Below are 23,800 nucleotides of genomic sequence, written 5' to 3'. Positions count from 1 at the left end.
TCATTTGGTGCAATTTTACCATAACACTGCGCCAAAGTTGACAACCACCTGAGTCAATCCACTTAGTTTGGTGCAATTTCTCTGTTGAAATTTACCGTAACACTGCTTCAAATATTACAAGTTGCACGAATTTCTCCTGCCGATGTGCCAAATTCTGTTACCCATAGCAGCAGCAAAACACATTTCCCGTGCATTCTGCCACTAGTGCCATGAAGTACACCACCACCTGAGTCAGTCCACTTAGTTTGGTGCAGTTTCACTGTCGAAATTTACTGTAACTGCACCAATAATTGCAAGTCAAACTAATTTCTCCTGCTCATGTGCCAGATTCTGTTACCCATAGCAACAGCAAAACACACTTCTCATACATATAGTGCCATGAACTTGATAGCTACCTAAATCAGTCAACTTATTATTTTTTTAAAAGTTTTTATTTAAAATTTTAAAACATTAAATATTTACAAGATCAATAAAAGAAGAAGCTTGAGAGAGAAGGGGGGGAGGTAAGGTATACATTGTGATATCCATTATATTAGAATATATGCGGTTATATGTACCCCGATATAGCCTCAAATTTTTTAGGGCAGCCTCTTCACAGATAAGTCAGTTTCTGGTTTGAGAGAGAGTAATTTATCAGTTTTTTCCAATATTATAATGTAGGAGGGTTGAGTGATTTCCAATGCATTAATATGGCTTTTTTGGCATAATATAGGAGCTGTAGGTAACAGACTCTAGCATAAGACTGTAGCTGCAAGTCCCCTGTTATCCCCAACAAACATGTGTCTGGTGAACAAATACTTGGTAGTGCAAGCTTCTCATTCAAGTATTAGAGTACAGCACTCCAAAATTTCTGGGTTACTGGACAGGACCAGAATATATGGAACATTGTACCAAGTTCTACTCTGCACTTGGGACATAAATCTGATACATTTTCATATATTTTTGACAGGCGGTAGGGGGTTAAGTAAACTCTATTCAAAAATGTTATTTGTATAAGTCTGTCCCTCATAGAGATAGATAGTTCTGTGACAAGCTTGAGTGTGTCCTTCCATTTTTCTTCATTTAGGTCAGGGATCTCCCTGCCATTTGCCCTTAACTCTCTGAAGGGGAGAGGGGCCGGCGGTAGATAGTATCGTATACAACCAGGATAGGGGCTTTGTTAGGTCTAATCTGTGTAAATAGGTCTCAAGGATTGTCACCTCTAAATTTAGAGGTCTTGTTGAAAATTGTACATTGAAAGCATGGCGTAGCTGCAAATAACGAAATAGCATATCTGGGTGAAGATTGGCTTCCTCTTGTATCATGGCTTATGTTTTACATTCACCCCCAAAGACTATAACTCCAAGAGGTTTTATCCACATCTGTGCCCATCTGGCAATGTCCGGGAGTGAATGAAAATGAGGGAGGTAATTATTGCCCCACAATGGGGTATAGGGGTACCAGCAGGCCCGGACGGAGTATAAGGGTACCAGCAGGCCCGAGGGGCCGCTCCACCCACTGCCTAATTATATGCGGTGCTCGCTGCACTTGCCAGCTAGTAATCGCTCACACCAACGTACACAGCACGGTGGGACCAGCTAATTAACTTAACTTTCAGCCCCGCACCATGGTAGGAGCTTTTACTTCCTTCCACCCCCTCCCGGTTGCAGTCCTACCAGTGCCTGTGAACGTTTCGTTTTGGAACTCCCTGTCATTGCCGATAGATTCATGCTCCTGACTCTGGCTTCTATTATCCTGTGAAAGAGATAGACGCAAGCAGGCATGCAGCAGAAGTCTGACCCCGTGACCTAGGAGGAAGTGATCAGCTGTGACAGAAGAATTTGAAGCCCCCCACTGACTGAACATCCATGCTGCACTGAAGCCGAGTTATAAATTATTGTAAGAGCTGGCTGTAAACTTTATGTTTATGATGAGGGGGAGTTTATAATTTTTGAATTAAATTTACAGAAAAGGAGAGGCTAACAAAGAGCAAACAGTAGTAACCCCACACTATCGGATTCTTTTATTCTAAAATAAATTTAAAATTATACAGTACCCTTAAGGTGCATCAATCAGTGAAAAGTGTTTTGTGCTTAATGTAATTGATTCAATACTAGCTTAGCGACCAATTAATTTATCGATAAAAACCATCAATTAATTTATGAATTAATTTAATCAATTTGTAGTTCATTAAATAAAGTGCTTGTGCTTAAATAAACAATCAATTAACTATGAATTCATTTTTAGATCATCAATCAATTAAGGTGCCAGATTTTTTAAAAAATAGCTTTTAACCATTTGCAAGCAATTCATGAAATAAAAGAGATTGAAAAGGAAAATAGGAGAGGCTGCCAAACAGAATGCAGTATTTAGTTTAAAGACATAGCAGGGAAATCATAAACTTAAACAATGTGGGGCAGACAGGTGAGAAGGCTGTTGGTGTCAAGACGAAAAAACCATTGGGCTCAAGGGGTTATGGGAGAATTATGGAGAACATATAGAAATTTGGGCAGAAAGATCATTTTGACCATATTGATTTTGCCTGGTAGAGAAAGAGGTAGGTCTTGCCATACTTTGTTAATCAGGTCTGTACTACTGGATCGAGATTGAGTTGTTCATATCTGTTAAAGCTTTATGGATCACTATACCCAGGTATTTAAATGAGTTTGCTACTTTGAGCTGTAGTAGGGTATCCGGTGTGCACTGGGGAAGGGGATCTATGGGAAACACCACCGATTTAGCAAGGTTAATTTTCAGACCTGAGTATTGGCCAAATTCAGAGACAGTTGTCAGGGCTGTACCTGAGTTAGCCAGATACACTAACATATCATCAGCATAGAGTGATATTTTTTCAGACAGATTTCCTATGTGTAAGCCCTGTATTTCTTCATTTGCCTGCACTCCGATGGCCAGGGGTTCTATGGCCAGGGCAAAAAGCAATAGCAAAAGAGGGCACCCCTGTCAGTTGCCCCTTCCCAGAGATATGCTTTCCGATATTTGCCCATTGACCAACACCTTAGCCCTTGGATGTGCATATAGTGTCTGAATCCACTTCCGGAGATTAGGGCCCAAATTATAATGGGTTAATACTTCCCACAAGTATTGCCACTGAACTGTGTCAAAGGCCTTTGCTGTGTCCAGAGACACTACAATTCTATTCCCCACATTATCATGTTGGACCGCCAGGTTAGTAAAGAGACGTCTCATATTAATATCCGTGGCCTTTGAGGGCATAAAACCTGTCTGATCCGGATGTATTAGTTCAGGTGCTACCAGTTTTAGTCTGTTGGCTACTATCTTGGCAAATATCTTTATGTCACAGTTAAGGAGGGATATAGGCCGATATGAATCACATCTATCAGGGGGTTTGCCTTCCTTGTGTATTAGGGTAATATAGGCATCATAGTATGAGTCAGGCAAAACCCCTGTTGTATTAATTCCATTAAAGAGAGTTAGGAGTTTAGGGGCCAGAAATTCTACATACTTCTTGTACCATTCTATCGGGATCCCATCTGGGCCAGGTGTTTTTCCGGTAGGGAACCTATTAATTGCATCCTTAATTTCATCCAGAGTAATGTCTTGGTCTAAGTGCGTGGCCAGATCTGAAGAAACCTCTGGGAAGTCTATTGTATTTAGGAATTCCCTAAGTCTGTCAGGTGAGGTATCAGGTGGTGATTGATATGTGGAATGAAAATACATCTCAAATTGTTGTGTCATTTGTGCTGGGTCTGTAATCAGATCATTCCAACTAGTAATGGCCTGTATCATAGTCTTAGCTACATCCCACCTAGCCAGTAGAGCCAACAGCTTCCCATTCTTGTCCCCCTTGTCATACCAGGCAGCTGCTCTGTAAAGCTTCTGTTGCAAGTATTTATCCACTAGTAGTAAGTCAAGATCTCTCTGAGCTGATTGCATAGCCTGTTTAGTTTCATCAGACTCATTTTGTGTCAGGTCTGATTCTGCTCTAGCTAGAGCGTTTTGGGCAAGAGAAAGGGCCCGCTTTCCCTCTCTACGAGTTGATTTAATAAGGGAAACATATGTATCCCTTATATAGGCCTTACCAGCGTCCCACACTATATGGTCTGCTGCGGTGTCTTGGTTTATTTCCCAGTATTGTGTCAGCAAAGGGAGGAGATGCTCACTAACCTTAGGGTTAGCTATCCATTTGGGGGGTAATCTCCATTTATCACCTTGACCTGGAGTAGTTCCCCCTAAAGACAGTAATAGGGGGCATGATCTGAACACATCCTTGTCAAATATTCCATAGAGTCAACATAGGTAATATTTCAGTTGTACCTAGACATAAATGAGACATCGCCATGGAGGCCACAGAGTAACACGAATACTGTTTAAACTGGGGGTGCCGCCATCTCCAAATTTTTTGTGTCATGGGCAGAGGGGTGTAATCTATCTAGAGCCGGGTCTGAGACCAGGTTAAAGTCACCTACAGTAAAAAGATGAATGGGAGCACTCCCCCTTTTCTCACCTGCACGTGTAGATTCCGCAAACCTGTGTGGTTACAAGCAGAAAGCCCCCGGTCCAGGCCAATATCATGTAGAAACAAACCAAAAATTGCGGAGCATGTCGGTAGCTGAATCTTAAAATCTTCATTTATTGGAAATCATTAAAAACATAAATGACAGTGACATGTACCCCTACAATTGACGCGTTTCATGGCGTCTCGCCACTTCCTCAGAAGCATAAGGTATGCTAACCCCCATACTGGTTAATGTACCCCTACAATTGACGCGTTTCGTGGCGTCTCGTCACTTCCTCAGAAGCATAAGGTATGCTAACCCCCATACTGGTTAATATAGAATCTCACCAAACAGACACACCCTAAAAAACGCCCATAAAAACATTAACCCCAAATAGGATTTGTACATAAATAGATTAACACCAAAAAATACCAAAAAATAAATAAATATACATTGTGAATCACATACAGTACACCCATCACAACATACAATGGGAAAAACCTGCACAGTTATGGAGTGTTACAAATTAGCTACTATAAAGAAGGGAGGGGGAGTTTAATATACAATGTTTGTTAGTAGTTACATAATATTTTCAAAATTCCAACATCTCAATGTAGCAAATTGAAGCTGTCTGGCATATTCTTAAAGGGGTTATTTTCAACTAATAGTGTGTTATAAATATTACATATTACAATCCCAAATATAAATAGATGTATATATTATAAAAGTATAAACACGCTAAAGAATGCACTAATTGCAGAAACAAGCGAGTTCCCACTCTCTATTTAGCCCTCCATAATTTTCAGTGGTTTTCAACTGGTAAATCCAGAAAGCCTAAAGGCGACATAATTTTTGATCTAAATCGCCCTTCCTCATATCTTTTCGTGGTCTATCTATAATTTGGAAACTTACACATGATGCGCCCTGATGCTTATCAATCAAATGCTTTGCTATAGCTGATTTAGTATCCAAGCGTTCCACAGCTGACATATGTTCTGACACCCGAGTACTGGCTGTCCTGGTAGTCTTCCCTACATATTGGGATCCACAGCTACAGGTTGCCATATATATAACCCCTTTTGATGCGCAGTTAAAATATTGTTTAATTTTAAACCCTGCGCCAGTTACAGTGCTGTGAAACGTTTTGGATACTTGTTTTACACCTGGTGCGTCCACATCTATAGGAGCCTTTATACTTCAACCAAGCACTCTCCTCAATCTGCGCTTTGGTGGTATACAAACTTTTAGATATGTGTGCTGCTACATTTTTTCCTTTCCTATAAACAAAAGATGGTGTGCTTCCCAAGAGCTTACCTAAAATTGGATCTTGAAGTAAGATACCCCAATGTTTTTTGATACTGCCTTGAATGTAATAAGAATCACGATTATATGTTGTGCAGAAGCGAACATCAGATTTTCCTTCATTCTTAACTACTTAATTAACACGTAAGGAGGGAGCATTGGGTGTTTGAAACTTGTCAAGACGTAAGGGGGGACCATTGCGTAGGTGAAAAAAATGGAAAAATATTGACCATTAAGGAGGGAGCATTTGGTGTTTGAAACTTGTCAAGACGTAAGGGGGGACCATTGCGTAGGTGAAAAAAAATTGGAAAATATTGACCATTAAGGAGGGAGCATTGGGTGTTTGAAACTTGTCAAGACGTAAGGGGGACCATTGCGCAGGGGAAAAAAAATGGAAAAATATTGAGCATTAAGGAGGGAGTATTGGGTGTTTGAAACTTGTCAAGACGTAAGGGGGGACCATTGCGTAGGTGAAAAAAATGGAAAAATAATGACCACTAAGGAGGGAGCATTGGGTGTTTGAAATTTCTCAAGACGTAAGGGGGGACCATTGCGCAGGTGAAAAAAATGGAAAAATTTTGACACGTAAGGAGGGAGCATTGGGTGTTTGAAACTTGTCAAGACGTAAGGGGGGACCATTGCGTAGGTGAAGAAAATGGAAAAATATTGACCATTAAGGAGGGAGCATTGGGTGTTTTAAAATTGTCAAGACGTAAGGGGGGACCATTGCGTAGGTGAAAAAAATATTGACATTAAGGAAGGAGCATTGGGTTTTTGAAACTTGTCAAGACGTAAGGGGGGACCATTGCGCAGGTGAAAAAAATGGAAAAATTTTGACACGTAAGGAGCGAGCATTAGGTGTTTGAAACTTGTCAAGACGTAAGGGGGGACCATTGCGTAGGTGAAAAAAATGGAAAAATAATGACCACTAAGGAGGGAGCATTGGGTGTTTGAAATTTCTCAAGACGTAAGGGGGACCATTGCGCAGGTGAAAAAAATGGAAAAATTGACACGTAAGGAGGGAGCATTGGGTGTTTGAAACTTGTCAAGACGTAAGGGGGGACCATTGCGCAGGTGAAGAAAATGGAAAAATATTGACCATTAAGGAGGGAGCATTGGGTGTTTGAAACTTGTCAAGACGTAAGGGGGGACCATTGCGCAGGTGAAGAAAATGGAAAAATATTGACCATTAAGGAGGGAGCATTGGGTGTTTGAAACTTGTCAAGACGTAAGGGGGGACCATTGCGTAGGTTAAAAAAATGGAAAAATATTGACCATTAAGGAGGGAGCATTGGGTGTTTGAAACTTGTCAAGACGTAAGGGGGACCATTGCGCAGGGGAAAAAAAATGGAAAAATATTGAGCATTAAGGAGGGAGTATTGGGTGTTTGAAACTTGTCAAGACGTAAGGGGGGACCATTGCGTAGGTGAAAAAAATGGAAAAATAATGACCACTAAGGAGGGAGCATTGGGTGTTTGAAATTTCTCAAGACGTAAGGGGGGACCATTGCGCAGGTGAAAAAAATGGAAACATTTTGACACGTAAGGAGGGAGCATTGGGTGTTTGAAACTTGTCAAGACGTAAGGGGGGACCATTGCGTAGGTGAAGAAAATGGAAAAATATTGACCATTAAGGAAGGAGCATTGGGTTTTTGAAACTTGTCAAGACGTAAGGGGGGACCATTGCGCAGGTGAAAAAATGGAAAAATTTTGACACGTAAGGAGGGAGCATTGGGTGTTTGAAACTTGTCAAGACGTAAGGGGGGACCATTGCGTAGGTGAAAAAAAATGGAAAAAATAATGACCACTAAGGAGGGAGCATTGGGTGTTTGAAATTTCTCAAGACGTAAGGGGGACCATTGCGCAGGTGAAAAAAATGGAAAAATTGACACGTAAGGAGGGAGCATTGGGTGTTTGAAACTTGTCAAGACGTAAGGGGGGACCATTGCGCTGGTGAAATAAATGGAAAAATATTGACACGTAAGGAGGGAGCATTGGGTGTTTGAAACTTGTCAAGACGTAAGGGGGGACCATTGCGCAGGTGAAGAAAATGGAAAAATATTGACCATTAAGGAGGGAGCATTGGGTGTTTGAAACTTGTCAAGACGTAAGGGGGGACCATTGCGTAGGTTAAAAAAATGGAAAAATATTGACCATTAAGGAGGGAGCATTGGGTGTTTGAAACTTGTCAAGACGTAAGGGGGACCATTGCGCAGGTGAAAAAAATGGAAAAATTGGCACGTAAGGAGGGAGCATTGGGTGTTTGAAACTTGTCAAGACGTAAGGGGGGACCATTGCGCTGGTAAAAAAATTGAAAAATATTGACACGTAAGGAGGGAGCATTGGGTGTTTGAAACTTGTCAAGACGTAAGGGCAGGGCCGCCATCAGGGGGGCACAGGGGGTACTACTGTACCGGGCCCGGGCCTGAAGGGGGGCCCGGCTGTGCTGCACTTTTTGAAATAGCCGGGCCCCCCTTGACAACTGCTCCAGTACTGTCTCCATGGTGTCTGCCACCTGGGTGATTGTGCTGATTCCCGTGGGTCTGGGTTGAGGACTCGCTGCTGAAGTTGAAGTCCGGCACGCAAGGATTCCTATAGGTACAAGCAGAAGCGTGTGTTAATTCACGCAGCCAATCAGAAAGCTCCATTGCCTCCACCACAACTCGCTGGCCGATTCAACACCTCGTCTGAGTGGGGCGGGGCACTGGCCGCGGGGATACGCCTCCCTGGTACAATGACAGGTAGCGGCTGAGTCCACTGTCACGTCTGCGCTTTGGGGCACCAGTTTCTAAAGCCACCAGTTGAACTAATGTCCTGACAGGACTCCCTGGGCTCACAGGCTGGGCTCCCCCGATGGATCGCACAGACACAATAGCAGCGACTTTGTTACTGTTGCAAGTGTCGCACTGATTGTCGCCAGTAATCCCCTAGTAAATCTGGTTCTTTGAAGTGGAGAGTGACACATCTAAAACTGTATTTCCCCTCTTTTGGCGATGCTTTACTTGTCAGAGCAGACCTGCTATCAACTAATAGTCCTGAGTAGCAGTGTCCAGTTCAACAACATCCTGTAATTGTAACTAACAGTGTTTGTGTGTTTTATAAATGATATCCCAACACAGGCACCGAGTATAATAGTGTCACTGCTTAGAATCCCACTGCTCAGTAATGCTCTTCAATTATTTTTACCACTGGAATTGAATATAACTGTTAAATTAGGGATTAGCAGCAAAAAGTCCTGAAAGTGGCGAAAGGACCGGAAGTCCTGAAGAGGTGAAAAGACTCGAAGTCACGAAAACAGCCCGAAATTGAAGTCCTGAAGCGGTGGAAAGACCCAAAGTCACGAAAGGAGGTGAAGTTGAAGTCCTGAAGTTCAATTCTACTGAACACCATTTTTTTTTTTTAATCCCCTGGCCACCAATTTATTATTTAAATACTCTACAGGCCCCTGCCACCAACGTCTTTTTAAAAAATATTCTCTGGGGCCCCAACTTTTTCTTAACTTGTAAGGGTGGCCCAATGTTTTTTTAAAAAATATTTTATGGGGGGGCCCTGGCGCAAATGTTTTTTTTTTAAATATTCTCTGGGGCACCAATTTTTTTTTTACTTGTAAGGGGGGCCCAATGTTTTTTTTTTTATAGGGGGCCCAATGTTTTTTTTTTTATAGGGGGCCAATTTTATAGGGGGCCCTGGTCACCAATTGTTTGTATTAACTTGTAGGGGGGCCCTGACTACCAATTGTTTTTTAAAAAAACTTTTATGGGGGCCCTGGTACCACAGTTTTTTTTAACTTATAAGGGGGCCCTGACCATCAATAGCTTTTCATAACTTGTGTGTGTGGGGGGGTTACCTTTTTAGCGCTGATGTCTGTGTGGTCTTTTAACTATGGTGTGGAGTGAGCAGGATCTGGGGTGGGGCTTGGGCGGGGCCCAGAAAATATCGTTGTACGGGGCCCCGTGATATCTAATGGCGGCCCTGCGTAAAGGGGGACCATTGCACAGGTGAAAAAAATGGAAAAATATTGAACATTAAGGAGGGAGCATTGGATGTTTGAAACTTGTCAAGACGTAAGGGGGGACCATTGCGGAGGTGAAAAAATGGAAAAATATTAACACGTAAGGAGGGAGCATTGGGTGTTTGAAACTTGTCAGAACGTAAGGGGGGACCATTGCGTAGGTTAAAAAAATGGAAAAAATATTGACCATTAAGGAAGGAGCATTTGGGTGTTTGAAACTTGTCAAAACGTAAGGGGGGACCATTGCGCAGGTGAAAAAAAATTTGGAAAATATTGACCATTAAGGAGGGAGCATTTGGTGTTTGAAACTTGTCAAGACGTAAGGGGGACCATTGTGTAGGTGAAAAAATGGAAAAATATTAACACGTAAGAGGGAGCATTGGGTGTTTGAAACTTGTCAAGACGTAAGGGGGGACCATTGTGTAGGTGAAAAAAATGGAAAAATATTGACCATTAAGGAAGGAGCATTGGGTGTTTGAAACTTGTCAAGACGTAAGGGGGGACCATTGCGTAGGTGAAAAAAATGGAAAAATATTGACCATTAAGGAGGGAGCATTGGGTGTTTGAAACTTGTCGAGACGTAAGGGGGGACCATTGCGTAGGTGAAAAAAATGGAAAAATATTGACCATTAAGGAAGGAGCATTGGGTGTTTGAAAACTTGTCAAGACGTAAGGGGGGACCATTGCGCAGGTGAAAAAAATGGAAAAATTCTTACACGTAAGGAGGGAGCATTTGGTGTTTGAAACTTGTCAAGACGTAAGGGGGACCATTGCGTAGGTGAAAAAAATGGAAAAATATTGACACGTGAGGGGTGCGCATTGGGTATTTGAAACCTGTCAAGACGTAAGGGGGGACCATTGCGCAGGTGAAAAAAATGGAAAAATATTGACCATTAAGGAGGGAGCATTTGGTGTTTGAAACTTGTCAAGACGTAAGGGGGGACCATTGCGTAGGTGAGAAAAATGGAAAAATATTGACCATTAAGGAGGGAGCATTGGGTGTTTGAAACTTGTCAAGACGTAAGGGGGGACCATTGCGTAGGTGAAAAAATAATGACCACTAAGGAGGGAGCATTGGGTGTTTGAAATTTCTCAAGACGTAAGGGGGACCATTGCGCAGGTGAAAAAAATGGAAAAATTGACACGTAAGGAGGGAGCATTGGGTGTTTGAAACTTGTCAAGACGTAAGGGGGGACCATGCGCAGGTTGAAGAAAATGGAAAAATATTGACCATTAAGGAGGGAGCATTGGGTGTTTGAAACTTGTCAAGACGTAAGGGGGACCATTGCGCAGGTGAAGAAATGGAAATATTGACCATTAAGGAGGGAGCATGGTGTTTGAAACTTGTCAAGACGTAAGGGGGGACCATTGCGTAGGTTAAAAAAATGGAAAAATATTGACCATTAAGGAGGGAGCATTGGGTGTTTGAAACTTGTCAAGACGTAAGGGGGACCATTGCGCAGGTGAAAAAAATGGAAAAATTGACACGTAAGGAGGGAGCATTGGGTGTTTGAAACTTGTCAAGACGTAAGGGGGGACCATTGCGCTGGTGAAATAAATGGAAAAATATTGACACGTAAGGAGGGAGCATTGGGTGTTTGAAACTTGTCAAGACGTAAGACTCTGTCAATAACGTAAGGGGACCATCTAGCGCAGTGAAAAAAATGGAAAAAAAATATTAACACGTAAGGAGGAGGCAATTGGGTGTTTGAATACTTGTAAAAGACGTAATGGGGGGGACCATTGCGCAGGTGAAAAAAATGTGAAAAATTTGACCATTAAGGAGGGGGTATTGCGCGGTGTGTTTTTAAACTTGTTCAATACTTTAAGGGGAGACCAATTGCGCAGGTTGAAAAAAATGGAAAAATAATTAACACGTAAGGAGGGAGCATGGGTTGTTTTGATCTTGTAAAGCGTAAGGGGACCATGCGCAGGTTAAAAAACAATGGAGAAATATTGACCATTAAGCGACGGGATATTGCGGTGTTTGAACTTGTCAAGACGTAAGGGGGACCATTTGCATAGCGTGAAAAAAATAGAAAATATGACAATAAGGAGGAGTATTGGGTGTTTGAACTTGTGTCAAGACGTAAGGGGGACCATTGGCAGGTATTATATTGAAAAAATGGAAACAATACTTGACATTAGGAGGAAGTACTTGGTGTTATGAAACTATGTCAAGACGTAAGGGACCATTGCTAGGTGAACAAATGGCAAAAAATATTATCACGATATTTGGGGAGATTGAGTGTTTGAAACTTGTCAAGACGAAGGGGGACCATTGCCCTGTAGATGTGAAACAAAAAGGAAAAATATTGACCATTAAGGACGGGAGTACTGGGTGTTTGAAAATTGTCAAGACGTAAGGGGGGACCATCCGCAGGTGAAAAAAAATTGAAAAATATTGACCCATAAGGAGAGTATTGGATCAGTGCTTTGAAACTTGTCAGACGTAAGGGGGGACCATTGGCAGTGAAAAAAATGGAAAAATATACTAACACTACAGGAGGGACAATTGCGTGTTTGAAACTTGTCAGACGTAGAGGCGGGGACCATTGCGCAGGTGAAAAAAAATCGAAAAATATTGACCATAAGGAGGGGAGTAATTGGGGTGTTTGCAAACTTTCAGAGTAAGGGGGAGACCTTGATGCAGGTGAAAAAGACTGAAAAAATAGTTGACCATTAAGGAGGGAAGTTTATTTTGGTGATGTTTGAAACTTTGTCAAGACGTAAAGGGCGGGACCATTCGTAGGTAAAAAAAAATTGAAAACATATATGACCATTAAAGAGGAGTATGGGGTTTGAACTTGTCAAGACGTAAGCGGGGACAGTGATCTTGTGTGAAAAAAAATTGAAAAATATTGGACCATTATGGAGGGAGATATTGGTGTTTGCAAACTTGTCAAGACCTACGTCTTGACAAGTTCAAACATTGCGGCAGGTGAAAAAAAGGAAAATCATTGACCTTAAAGAGGAGTATTGGGTGTTTGAAACTTGGTCAAAGACGTAAGGGTAGGACCATTAGCGTAGGTGAACAAAATGGAAAAAAAATATATTGACCATTAAGGAGGGAGATGGGTGTTTGATGAAAACTTGTCAAGACGTAAGGGGGTCCATGCATAGGTGAACAAAATGGAAAAAAATATTTAACACGTATTTTAGGGCAGCATTCGAGGGTTTGAAACCTGTCAAGACGTCAAGGTGACCGTTGCGTAGGTTGAAAAAAAAAAGGAAAATATTGACCCCATAATTAGGGAGATTTTGGTTTTTGAAAATTGTCAAGCACGCTTAAGGGGGACCCATGCGCAGGTGAAGAAAAATGAAAAAATATTACATTAAAGGAGGGAGTATTTCGGGTGTTGAAACTTTTCAAGACGTGAAAGGGGACCATTTTGCGCATTGAAAAAAAAATTGAAAAATATATACACGTAAGGAGGGAGCATTGGTGTTTTTGAAATTGTCAAAACGTAAAGGGGGACCATTGCCAGGTTGAAAAAAAATTGAAAAAATAATCATGACACGTAAGGAGGAGCATTGGAGTGTTTGAAAACTTGTCAAGACTAAGGGGACCCATTGCTGCAGTGAAAAAAACAATGGAAAAATATTGACCATTAGGAGGAGCATTGCGGTTTTGAAACTGTCAGACGTTAAGGGGGACCACTTGCGAGGTGAAAAAAATTGAAAAATATTGAACCACGTAAGGAGGAGCATTGGCGTGTTTGAAACTTGTCAAGACGTAAGGGGGGACCATTGCAGTAGGTGAAAAAACTGGCAAAAATATTGACCATTACAGGAGGGAGTATTGGCGTGTTGAACTTGTCAAGACGTAAGGGGGGACCATTGCGTAGGTGAAAAAATGGAAAATATTAACACGTAAGGAGGGAGCAGTTGGCTGTTCTGAACACTTGCAAGACGTAAGAGGGGGACCCATACGTAGGCTGAACAAAATGGAAAAAATATTTGACCATTAAGGAGGAGTATTGGGTGCTTTAATTGTCAAGACGAGTAAGGCGGTCCATTGCATAGCGTGAACAAAATGGAAAATATTTAACACGTATTTAGGGCAGCCATGAGTGTTTGAAAACTTGTCAAGACGTAATGGGTGGGACCATTGCGTAGGTGAAAAAAAAAGGAAAAAAATATTGACTTAATGAAGGGGTATTGGTTTATTGAAAAAATTGTTCAAAGACGTTAAGGGGACCATTGCGCAGGTGACAAAATGGAAAAATTGCACCATTAAGGAGGGAGTATTGGGTGCTTTGAAACTTGTCAAGGACGTAAGGGGACCATTGCGGCACGCGTGAAAAAAAATGGGAAAAAACTATTAACACGTAAGAGGAGCATTGAGTGTTTGAAACTTGTCAAAACGTAAAGGGGGACCATTGCGCAGCGTGAAAAAAATTGAAAAATATTGACACGTAAGGAGGGGCATTGTGTGTTTGAAACTGTCAAGACGTAAGGGGGAGGACCATTGCGCAGGTAAAAAATTGGAAAAATATTGACCATATATCGGAAGGAGCATTGGGTGTTTTGAAACTTAGTTCAAGACGTAAGCGGGACCACTTGCGCAGTGTGAAAAAAAAATTGAAAAATATTACACTAAGGAGGAGCATTGGGTGTTTGAAAAACTGTCAAGACGTAAGGGGGGACCATTGCGCTAGGTGAAGAAAACTGGAAAAATATTGACCATTAAGGAGGAGATTGGGTGTTTGAAACTTGTCAAGACGTAAGGGGGGACCACTTTGCCGTAAGGTGAAAAAAATGGAAAAATCATAACACGTAAGAGAGGGAGCATTGGTGTTTAGAACTGTCATAGACGTAAGGGGGACCCATTGCGTAGTCCGTTAAAAAAATTACAAAAAAATATTGGACCACGTAAGGAGGGAGCATTGGAGCTGTTCTGAAAACTTGGTAAGACGAAGGGGGGACCATGCGTAGGTGAAAAATGGAAAATCATTGACCATTTAAGGAGGGAGATTGGGTGTCATTGAACTTGTCAGACGTAAGGGACCATAGTAGCGTGAAAAAAAATGGAAAAATATGCCATTCAGGAGGAGCATTGAGGTGTTTAAACTTGTCAAGACGTTAAGGGGGGACCATTGCGCCACGCGTAAAAATACATGGAAAAATATTGACCATTAAGGAGGGGGTATTGGTGTTTGAAAACTTGTCAATACCGTAAGGGGGACCATTTGCGCAGGTGAAAAAAAATGGAAAAATATAACACGTAGGAGGGAGCATTGGTGTTTGAATCTTGTAAAGACGTAAGGGGGACCACTTGCGCAGGTTGAAAAAAATGAAAAATATTGACCATTAAGAGGGCAGTATTGGGTGTTTGAAACTTGTCAAGACGTAAGGAGGGACCATTGCGAGCTCGTGAACAAAATGGCAAAAATATAACACGTATTAGGAGCCTTGACTGTTTGAAACTTGATCAAAGACGTAAGCGGGGGGACCATTGCGCTGTGAAAAAAATTCGGAAAAATATTGGACCATTAACGGATGGAGTATTGGGTGTATTAGAACAATTAGTCAAGACGTAAGGGGACCATCTCGCGCAGGTGAAAAAAATGGAACAATATTGACCATTAAGAGAGGAGCTATTGGGTGTTTGAAAACTTGTCAAGACGTAAGGGGGACATCGTGCAGGTGAAAAAAAAATTGGCAAAAATATTAAACGTAAAGGAGGGAGCATTGGTGGTTTCAAACTTTGTCAAGACGTAAGGGGGACCATTGCCACAAGTGAAAAGAATGCAAAAATATTGACCACTTACAGGAGGGAGATATTGCGGTGTTTGACAAACTTTCAAGACGCTAAGGGGGGACCATTGCGCAGGTGAAAAAAATTGACAAAATATTGACACGTCAAGAGGAAGCATATGGGTGTTTGAAACCTGTCATGACGTAAGGGGGACCATTGCTAGGTGAAAAAAAATGGAAAAAATAAATTGACCATTAAAGAGGGGATTGGTGTTTGAAACTTGTCAACGATGTAAGGAGGACCACTTGCGCAGAGTGAAAAAAAATTGAAAAATTGACACTGTATGCAGGAGCATGGTGTTGAAACTTGTCAAGACGATAAGGGGGGACCATTGCGTAGAGTGAAAAAATGAGAAAAAATACTTGCACCATTAAAGAGGGAGTATTGGGTGTTTGAAACTTGTCAAGACGTAACGGGGGACCATTGCGATAGGTTAAAAATGGAAAAAAATATTGACCATTAAGACGGGAGTATTGGCGTTTTGAAACTTTGAACTTAGTCAAGCACGAAAGAGGGGACCATTGCGCAGGTGAAAAAAAAGGAAAAAAATGACTTAACACGTAAGGAGGGAGCATTGGGTGTTTGAACTTGTCAACGACGGTAAGGGGACCATTGCGCAGTGTGAAAAATTGAAAAAATATTGAACCCATTAAGAGGGATATTGGGTGTTTGAAACTTGTCCAAGACGATAATGGGGACCATTGCCGCAGATTGTGAAAAAAATTTGTAAAAATATTTGACCATTAAGAAGAGAGCATTGGGGTGTTTGAAACTTGCTCCAAGCGTAAGGGGAACCATGCGCAGGTGAAAAAAAATGGAAAAACTAAAACACATAAAGAGGAGGCCATTGGGTGTTTGAAATTATCAAGACGTAAGGTGAAGGCTGAAAAAAATGGAGAAAATATAAAACAGTAAGGAGGAGCATTGAGAGTGTTGAAAGCTTGGTCAAGACATTGAAACTTGTCAATACGTAAGGGGGGACCATTGCGCAGGTGAAAAAAATGGAAAAATATTAACACGTAAGGAGGGAGCATTGGGTGTTTGAATCTTGTAAAGACGTAAGGGGGGACCATTGCGCAGGTGAAAAAAATGGAAAATATTGACCATTAAGGAGGGAGTATTGGGTGTTTGAAACTTGTCAATACGTAAGGGGGGACCATTGCGCAGGTGAAAAAAATGGAAAAATATTAACACGTAAGGAGGGAGCATTGGGTGTTTGAACTTGTAAAGACGTAAGGGGGGACCATTGCGCAGGTGAAAAAAATGGAAAATATTGACCATTAAGGAGGGAGTATTGGGTGTTTGAAACTTGTCAAGACGTAAGGGGGGACCATTCCATAGGTGAAAAAAATGGAAAAATATTGACAATTAAGGAGGGAGTATTGGGTGTTTGAAACTTGTCAAGACGTAAGGGGGGACCATTGCGCAGGTGAAAAAAATGGAAAAAATTGACCATTAAGGAGGGAGTATTGGGTGTTTGAAACTTGTCAAGACGTAAGGGGGGACCATTGCGTAGGTGAAAAAATGGAAAAATATTAACACGTATTTAGGGAGCATTAAGGAGGGAGCATTGGGTGTTTGAACTTGTCAAGACGTAAGGGGGGGACGCATTGCGCAGGGAAATGGAAATTTTGACCACGTAGGAGGGAGTCATTGGGTGTTTGAAACTTGTCAGACGATAAGGGGGTACCATTGCGCAGGTGAAAAAAAATTGGAAAATATTAACACGTAAGATGGGGAGCATTGGGTGTTTCAAACTTGTCAAGATGTAAGGGGGGATCCATGCGTAGGTGAAAAAAATTGGAAAAATATTAACAACGTAAGGAGGGAGCATTGGGTGCTTGAAACTTGTCAGAGACCTGTAAGGGGGGACCATTGCGCTGGTGAAAAAAATGGAAAAAATATTGACCATTAATGGAAGGAGCATTGGGGTGTTGAAACTTGTCCAAGGACGTAAAGGGGGACCATTGCCAGGTGAAAAAATGGAAAATATTGACCATTAAGGAGGGAGCATTAAGGAAGGAGCATTGGGTGTTTGAAACTTGTCAAGACGTAAGGGGGGACCATTGCGCAGGTGAAAAAAATTGAAAAAATTTGACACGTAAGGAGGGAGCATTGGGTGTTTGAAACTTGTCAAGACGTAAGGGGGGACCATTGCGTAGGTGAAAAAAATGGAAAAATATTGACCATTAAAGAGGGAGTATTGGGTGTTTGAAACTTGTCAAGACGTAAGGGGGGACCATTGCGTAGGTGAAAAAAATTGAAAAATATTGACCATTAAGGAGGGAGTATTGGGTGTTTGAAACTTGTCAAGACCTTACGTGACAAGCATTGCGCAGGTGAAAAAAAAGGAAAAATATTGACCATTAAGGAGGGAGTATTGGGTGTTTGAAACTTGTCAAGACGTAAGGGGGGACCATTGCGTAGGTGAAAAAATGGAAAAATATTGACCATTAAGGAGGGAGTATTGGGTGTTTGAAACTTGTCAAGACGTAAGGGGGTCCATTGCATAGGTGAAAAAATGGAAAAATATTAACACGTATTTAGGGAGCATTGGTGTTTGAAACTTGTCAAGACGTAAGGGGGACCATTGCGTAGGTGAAAAAAATTGGAAAAATATTGACCATTAAGGAGGAGCATTGGGTGTTTGAAACTTGTCAAGACGTAAGGGGGGACCATTGCGCAGGTGAAAAAAATGGAAAAAATATTAACCATTAAGGAGGAGCATTGGGGTGTTTGAAACTTGTCAAGACGTAAGGGGGGACCATTGCGTAGGTGAAAAAAATGGAAAAATATTGACCATTAAGGAGGGAGCATTGGGTGTTTGAAACTTGTCAAGACGTAAGGGGGGACCATTGCGTAGGTGAAAAAATGGAAAAATATTGACCATTAAGGAGGGAGCATTGGGTGTTTGAAAACTTGTCAAGACGTAAGGGGGGACCATTGCGCAGGTGAAAAAAATGGAAAAATATTGACCATTAAGGAGGGAGCATTGGGTGTTTGAAACTTGTCAAGACGTAAGGGGGGACCATTGCGTAGGTGAAAAAAATGGAAAAATATTGACACGTAAGGAGGGAGCATTGGGTGTTTGAAACTTGTCAAGACGTAAGGGGGGACCATTGCGTAGGTGAAAAAAAACTGGAAAATATTGACCATTAAGGAGGGAGTATTGGGTGTTTGAAAATTGTCAAGACGTAAGGGGGGACCATTGCCGGTAGGTGAAAAAATGGAAAAAATACTTAACCACGTAAGGGATGGGAGCATTGGGTGTTTTGAAACTTGTTTCAAGACGTAAGGGGGACCATTGCGTAGGTTGAAAAAATGAAAAATATTGGACACGGTATTAGGCGAGGCCATTGGGTGTTTGAAACTTGTCAAGACGTAAGGGGGGACCATTGCGTAGGTGAAAAAAATGGAAAATAATGACCATCCTAAGGAGCGGAGCATTGCGGTGCTTTGAAAATTAGTCAAAACGTAAAGGGGGGACCATTGCGCAAGGGTGAAAAAATTGAAAAATATTGACCACGTAAGGAGGGAGCATTTGGGGTGTTTGAAACTTGTCAAGACGTAAGGGGGGACCATTGCGCAGGTGAAAAAAATTGAAAAAATATTGATAACGTAAGGCAGGAGCATTGGGTGTTTTGAAACTTGTCAAGACGTAAGGGGGACCATTGCGCAGGTGAAAAAAATGGAAAAATATTGACCATTAAGGAGGGAGTATTGGGGTGTATTTGAAACTTGTCAAGACGTAAGGGGAGACCATTGCGCAGGTGAAAAAAATGGAAAAATATTGACCATTAAGGAAGGAGCATTGGGTGTTTGAAACTTGTCAAGTCGTAGGGGGGACCATTGCGCAGGTGAAAAAAAAGGAAAAATATTTAACACGTAAAGAGGGAGCATTGGGTGTTTGAAACTTGTCAAAACGTAAGGGGCACCATTGCGTAGGTGAAAAAAAATTGAAAAATATTGACCATTAAGGAGGGAGTATTGGGTGATTTGAAACTTTCAAGAAGTAAGGGGAGACCATTGCGTAGGTGAAAAAAATGGAAAAATATTGACCATTAAGGAAGGGAGCATTGGGTGTTTGAAACTTGTCAAGACGTAAGGGGGACCATTGCGCAGGTGAAAAAAATTGAAAAATATTGACCATTAAGGAGGGAGCATTGGGTGTTTCAAACTTGTGAAGACGTAGGGGGGGACCATTGCGCAGGTGAAAAAAATAGAAAAATATTAACACGTAAGGAGGGAGCATTGGGTGTTTGAAACTTGTCAAGACGTAAGGGGGGACCATTGCGTAGGTGAAAAAAATGGAAAAATATTGACCATTAAGGAAGGAACATTGGGTGTTTGAAACTTGTCAAGACGATAAGGGGGGACCATTGCGCAGGTGAAAAAAATGGAAAAATTTTAACACGTAAGGAGGGAGCATTGGGTGCTTGAAACTTGTCAAGACGTAAGGGGGGACCATTGCGCAGGTGAAAAAAATGGAAAAATATTGACACGTAAGGAGGGAGCATTGGGTGTTTGAAACTTGTCAAGACGTAAGGGGGGACCATTGCGTAGGTGAAAAAAATGGAAAAATATTGACACGTAAGGAGGGAGCATTGGGTGTTTGAAACTTGTCAAGACGTAAGGGGGACCATTGCGCAGGTGAAAAAAATTGAAAAATATTGAAACATTAAGGAGGAGGAATTGGAGCATGCCTTTAGCGCATCGGTGTTTGAAACTTGTCAAGACGTAAGGGCGGGACCAATTGCGTAGGTGAAAAAATGGAAAAAATATTGACACGTTAAGGAGGGATCATTTGGGTGTTTGAAACTTTGTCAAAGACGTAAGGGGACCATTCGGCTGGGTGAAAAAAATGGAAAAATATGGACACGTAAGGAGGGAGCATTGGGTGCTTGAAACTTTCAAGACGTAAGCGGGGACATTGCGCTGGTGAAAAAATGGAAAAAATATTGACCATTAAGGAAGGAGCATGGGTGTTTGAAAACTTGTTCACGTCAAAAGGGGGGACCATTCGCAGGTTGAAAAAAAAATGGAAAATTTTTGACACGTAAGGAGGGAGCATTGGTGTTCAAACTTGTCCAAGACGTAGGGGGGGACCCATTGCGCAGGTGAAAAAATGCGAAAAATATTAACACGTAAGGAGGAGCATTGGGTGTTTGGAAACTTGTCAAGACGTAAGGGGGGGACCATTGCGTAGGTGAAAAAAATGGAAAAATATTGACACGTAAGGAGGGAGCATTGGGTGTTTGAAACTTGTCAAGACGTAAGGGGGGGACCATTGCGTAGGTGAAAAAAATGGAAAAATAATGAAACGTAAGGAGGGAGCATTGGGTGTTTGAAACTTTGTCAAGTCATAAGGGGGACAATTGCGCAGGTGAAAAAAATGGAAAAATATTGACCATTAAGGAGGGAGCATTGGGTGTTTGAAACTTGTCAAGACGTAAGGGGGGACCATTGCGTAGGTGAAAAAAATGGAAAAATATTGACCATTAAGGAGGGAGCATTTGGTGTTTGAAACTTGTCAAGACGTAAGGGGGGGACCATTGCGTAGGTGAAAAAAATGGAAAAATATTGACCATTAAGGAGGGAGTATTTGGTGTTTGAAACTTGTCAAGACATAAGGGGGGGACCATTGCGCAGGTGAAAAAAATGGAAAAATATTAACACGTAAGGAGGGAGCATTGGGTGTTTGAAACTTGTCAAGATGTAAGGGAGGACCATTGCGTAGATCAAAAAAATGGAAAAATATTGACACGTCCCCCTTACATCTTGACAAGTTTCAAACACCCAATGCTCCCTCCTTACGTGTCAAGACGTAATGGGGGACCATTGTGTATGTGAAATTTTTTTTAGATATCTCCCACTTTGTCTGCCCTGTCTGAGGATTGATATGGGACAGATGAGTGTTAACTAAAAGAGGCTTCTGGGTAATAAGAGATCACTTGTATTTCAGGACAGGACATGAATTCATACTCTTCCACGTTGCAGGCTCGAATGCAGCAGCATCGTCTCATGTACTTTTATTAATAGCTAATTTGATATTTACACGACACCCAGCAGCTACTTACATTGCAACATGAGCCTGGAAGTTTCCGCCGCTTTTCCACACCCAGCGTTTCAGGCTCCTCCTTCCCACAGCCTATTGTCAGCTGGCCCTGTTTGACGCTCTAGTCCAAGACTCCCGGAAGTACAATATGCATGCACAGTTTTATAAACTGCCTGTTCCATCCCCTTCTTGCCCGTGAAACCTCCCTCTTGACTTCTGCTGGCACAGGTATACTGTACATTTGTGGGCAATATGATGGATTTTTGGCTGTTGCTGGCAAAGGTACAAATTAGGGGCAATATGATCGGTTTTTGGCTGCCAATGGCATAGGTACAGATTGGGGGTAACAATATGATGGATGTTTTTGCTTATGCTGGCACAGATTGAGGGCAATCTGAGGAATTGACAGCCGTTGGCACAGGTACAAATTGGGGCAATATGATAGGTGCTGCAACAGATACAGAGCAATATGAATGATAAGGTGTGAAATGGTAATGCAGGACGGGGGGGGGCACTGATTGAAGCTCTAGCCAAAATACCTTGGTCTGGCCCTGGCAGTGAGAAGTGGATGAGTAGGTGGCACAAGGAGACTGGGCAGCACAGAAATAGTAATCATGCGGAGTTGGGAATAATAATGGTACAACAAGGTAATAGGTGAGGGAGAAGAAGTTACAGAGAATGTGGAATTATCAAAATTGGCACAGTAATGGCAGGGAGAAGGGCTCACTGTGGGCTGGCATATGACATCAAGGCGTCAGAAAAATATTGTGCTGGGTTGGGAAGGGAGGGACAGAAAGTATTCCGCTGTTATTAGTGCTCAATGCAGGATATGCAAGCATTTCTTCTGCCAGCAAGAAGATTATTGTTAGGCTACAGAGCGCTCCCTTAATTCCAGCCCCATACCAGTACTGTTTTACCCATGCTTTTAACATGCTTCTTATGGTGATTCAGGGAGAAGGGATTTTGCTGGCACACAATCTATTAAAATGCTTCCTATTACACAGGTCTAGTGAGTAGGGATCTGCTGGGTAAAGCAGTACCGGTATGGGGCTGGAAAGAAGGGAGCGCTCGTATTGCTGGCACAGTGCCGGAATCCACTTTGCTAAATGGACACCTGCTGATAAGCTTACATTAACACCACCAAGAGGAGCTGCGAGCAGCATATTGCTAGCAAACTACGGGTTGGGGATCACTGCTTTAGTTTAATAAAATACAGGGTGTTTCTATGCTCCTGAAAGCCCACTCTTGTTGTAAAACCTTGACAGAGAAGGAAACTCAGGAGAAAGCTACCCCTATTAAGCAAAAAAGTCCAATTAGCACTGTATTCGAGGTATACAGCTTGATTGCACCCTGTCCATCTTGCAGGACTAACACATAGGCTTGAAAATATATTCTGTCGGGAAGTGCAAACAAGAAAACGCCTGGTGCAGAATATCAAGATACACAAGTGCTCATTAAAAAATGCAAAAACACATCCACTGTGTCAGTATGGTAAACCCACTAATAAAGGTAATAAGAAACTTCTCTGGAGAGAATACCTACTCACCAGATTTAAGAAGTATATAGGCCAAACACAGTTAAATCAATATTCACAACCTTGAATAAACCAAAGATAGGAATGTCATATAGTGAAGAATAGCTTTTTAATTGTTAATAAAAGAGCCCCCAACCAGGTATACTCACAAGATTTGAAATTAAAATAGCATTGAACAAATGTTCAGTCCAAATCCACAATATTAATTCCTCTACGCGTTTCACTTGGTGCGCCACACTTCCTGAGCTGGATATATGCCATTTCCATATGATTACCCTTGAAACACAAACACTGTGCCTCCCCCATGTGGAACTTCCTCTTAACCTAATCCCCATTGGTCTACCTAATCATGTGGTACCATGCACATGTGTCATGTGCCTGATGACATCACCACACCATAGAGTGCTCCCCTAGCCAAGCCTCTCTTTCACATGAGGATCCAAGAAGTGATGTACACATCCTCTCTGGGCAGGGCAAAAGAACTCCAATCATCCATGTGCTTCTCTTCCTTCCTATAGCACCAAAGGGATTGTGTTAAATCACCATGGCAGTGGCACAAAATATCAATCTCAAAATATATAAATGTCAAATGCTAAAAAATAATACATAAAACATACTATAATAACCAATATAATAACAACATACATTTAAAAACCATATACAACTGGCATAAAATTTTT

The 23,800-nt window shown here is 41.8% G+C and overlaps 1 protein-coding gene across 1 annotated transcript in view; it reads left to right on the top strand.

The window, feature by feature from the left end:
* Window positions 1-5,747: 5,747 nt before the first annotated feature.
* LOC108713505 (thymidine kinase 2, mitochondrial-like) overlaps window positions 5,748-23,800 on the top strand; it is a 45,294-nt gene continuing 27,241 nt past the window's right edge. Inside the window, exon 1 of the mRNA XM_041591037.1 lies at window positions 5,748-5,789. Coding sequence (XP_041446971.1) covers window positions 5,748-5,789 — 42 coding nt within the window. The remainder of the gene's footprint in view (window positions 5,790-23,800) is intronic.

The sequence above is a fragment of the Xenopus laevis genome, chromosome 4L (genome assembly GCF_017654675.1).
Source record: "Xenopus laevis strain J_2021 chromosome 4L, Xenopus_laevis_v10.1, whole genome shotgun sequence".
In the NCBI taxonomy this organism is placed as follows: Eukaryota; Metazoa; Chordata; class Amphibia; order Anura; family Pipidae; genus Xenopus; species Xenopus laevis.
This window is presented reverse-complemented; position numbering and strand designations above follow the sequence as displayed.